The 2500-nt window shown below is 43.6% G+C and overlaps 1 protein-coding gene across 6 annotated transcripts in view; it reads right to left on the minus strand.

Moving 5' to 3' along the window:
• LOC115108515 (palladin-like) overlaps positions 1-2500 on the minus strand; it is a 138592-nt gene that overhangs the window by 54682 nt on the left and 81410 nt on the right. For all 6 annotated transcript variants that reach the window (XM_029632945.2, XM_029632943.2, XM_029632942.2 and 3 more), the window contains exons 3-4: positions 1812-1987; positions 1637-1697 (exon numbers count right to left, since the gene is read on the minus strand). In XM_029632945.2, the coding sequence (XP_029488805.2) occupies positions 1637-1697; positions 1812-1987 (237 nt within the window). The remainder of the gene's footprint in view (positions 1-1636; positions 1698-1811; positions 1988-2500) is intronic.

Consider the following 2500-nt stretch of genomic DNA (forward strand, 5'->3'; position numbering starts at 1 on the left):
ATTTGCAATAATTGTCTGCTCTCACACACGTCTGATGCTATAAACACACAAAGCCGTCAATTTACACCTTATAAATGACTTTGGACCATATGAAAATGGACTAAGATGATGTCACTGAGAATGACAGCCAAGACGTTAATGTGTAAACAGAAGAGTCGATGAAGGAGTAGTGAAGGCAGAGTGAAGACAGGGAGGGACAGGTGGGAGATACACAGAGAGATAATGACAGAGACAGAGAGAGAGAGAGAGAGAGAGGCAAGAAGGGCCTTCTATGCCATCAAAAGGGACATCAAATTTGGCATACCAATTAGGATCTGGCTAAAAATACTTGAATCAGTTATAGAACCCATTTCCCTTTATGGTTGTGAGGTCTGGGGTCCGCTCACCAAGCAAGAATTCACAAAATGGGATAAACACCAAATTGAGACTGCATGCAGATTTGGCAAAAATATCCTCCGTGTACAACGTAAAACACCAAATAATGCATGCAGAGCAGAATTAGGCCGATACCCGCTAATGATCAAAATCCAGAAAAGAGCCGTTAAATTCTACAACCACCGAAAAGGAAGCGATTCCCAAACCTTCCATAACAAAGCCATCACCTACAGAGAGATGAACCTGGAGAAGAGTCCCCTAAGCAAGCTGGTCCTGGGGCTCTGTTCACAAACACAAACAGACCCCACAGAGCCCCAGGAGAGCAAAACAATTAGACCCAAACAAAATAACAGCGCAAACTAGATTGTTATTTGTCCCTAAACAGAGAGTACACAGTGGCAGAATACCTGACCACTGTGACTGACCCAAACTTAAGGAAAGCTTTGACTATGTACAGACTCCGTGAGCATAGCCTTGCTATTGAGAAAGGCCGCCGTAGGCAGACCTGGCTCTCAAGAGAAGACAGGCTATGTGCACACTGCCCACAAAATGAGGTGTAAACTGAGCTGCACTTCCTAACCTTCTGCCCAATGTATGACCATATTAGAGACACATATTTCCCTCAGATTACACAGACCCATAAAGAATTTGAAAACAAACCCAATATCTATTGGGTGAAATACCACAGTGTGTCATCACAGGAGCAAGATGTGTGACCTGTTGTCACAAGAAAAGTGCAACCAGTGAAAAACAAACACTATTGTAAATCCAACCCATATTTATGTTTATTTATTTTCCCTTTTGTACTTTAACTATTTGCACATATGACATTTGAAATGTCTTTATTATTTTTGTAACTTTTGTAAGTGTAATGTTTACTGTTTTTTAAATTGTTTATTTCACTTTTGTTTGTTATCTATTTCACTTGCTTTGCAATGTAAACATATGTTTCCCATGTCAATAAAGCCCTTAAATTAAAATTGAATTTAATTGAGAAAGAGAGAGGGAGGAGGCTGCCCCCCAGAGACCTCTCATTATCTAAATGACCCAGAGTTTCACTGGCCAGGGTTATAAGGTAATTCGACAGTTTTATAGGGCTAGTTAAATTAGAGCAAGCAGCTAGCCTGATTACCACCTGGAGGGCCCAGTTGACCTTGACCCAACCACAGGGTTAGGAAGGGGTTAAGGCTCACAAGGTGAGGGGTGGTGAGAGGTTCATGCTAAGACACAGCCATGCACACACACACACACACAAACGTACTGAGGCATGGCTCCTGATCTGGACTTTGACACTTCTCCTTCTGAGTCGGAGGATGAAGCACCTGAACAGAGGCACAGAGGGATGAGAAATAGAGACCTTTCAGTGAGAGTTGTCCGTACATTCATTCAAATGACAGGAATTGAATAACAGTGAGTGCAGAGATAGTAGCAGTTACCCTGGATGTAGACCTCTGCCGAGGTGTTGTCCGCCCCCAGGCTGTTGGAGGCCACGCAGGTGTAGCGTCCCGTGTCGTCCTCGAAGGCCTCAGCAATCACCAGCGTGTGTAGGGCACCATCCCTCCAGATCTGGATGTCAGGACAGTGGTGCAGCTCCCGCCCCTCACAGAACCACCTGGACACACACAGAGAAAACAGTCACTTAAATACCACTCTACAAACAGCCATAGGCCCCACCAATGTGTTGATACAAGTAAGAACCATCACTCAAGATAAAACTATTTCATTAATTTCAGATTAGCGGTTATAATCAAGACTATGTGGTCTGCCAATCAGAGTAATTCATCAGATTACTGTAAACCCCCCTCCAAACGCACCCACACACCTGAGTACTGCCAGACAGACACCGCCACTCATCTATGATACATTGGTTTTGGGATCATTGAACTCTTTCATGGTTTCCATACAAATGTTATCCAACCTCAGTTTATGTGTGGTTACTGTTTATACTGTGCATTAATTTATGAGTCCCATTTTTCACTCTCAACACCATGTCCACTGTGCAGTGTAGATACAAAGTTGTATTAGACTTTTTCTCACACATATGCCTTCACAGACACCTCTACCCTCTGGGCATGTCTCAGAGAGTGTTTCCGTACCTGCTCAAGCTCAGCGCTGAGGCAATGAC

The sequence above is a fragment of the Oncorhynchus nerka genome, linkage group LG24 (genome assembly GCF_034236695.1).
Source record: "Oncorhynchus nerka isolate Pitt River linkage group LG24, Oner_Uvic_2.0, whole genome shotgun sequence".
NCBI classification, from domain to species: domain Eukaryota; kingdom Metazoa; phylum Chordata; class Actinopteri; order Salmoniformes; family Salmonidae; genus Oncorhynchus; species Oncorhynchus nerka.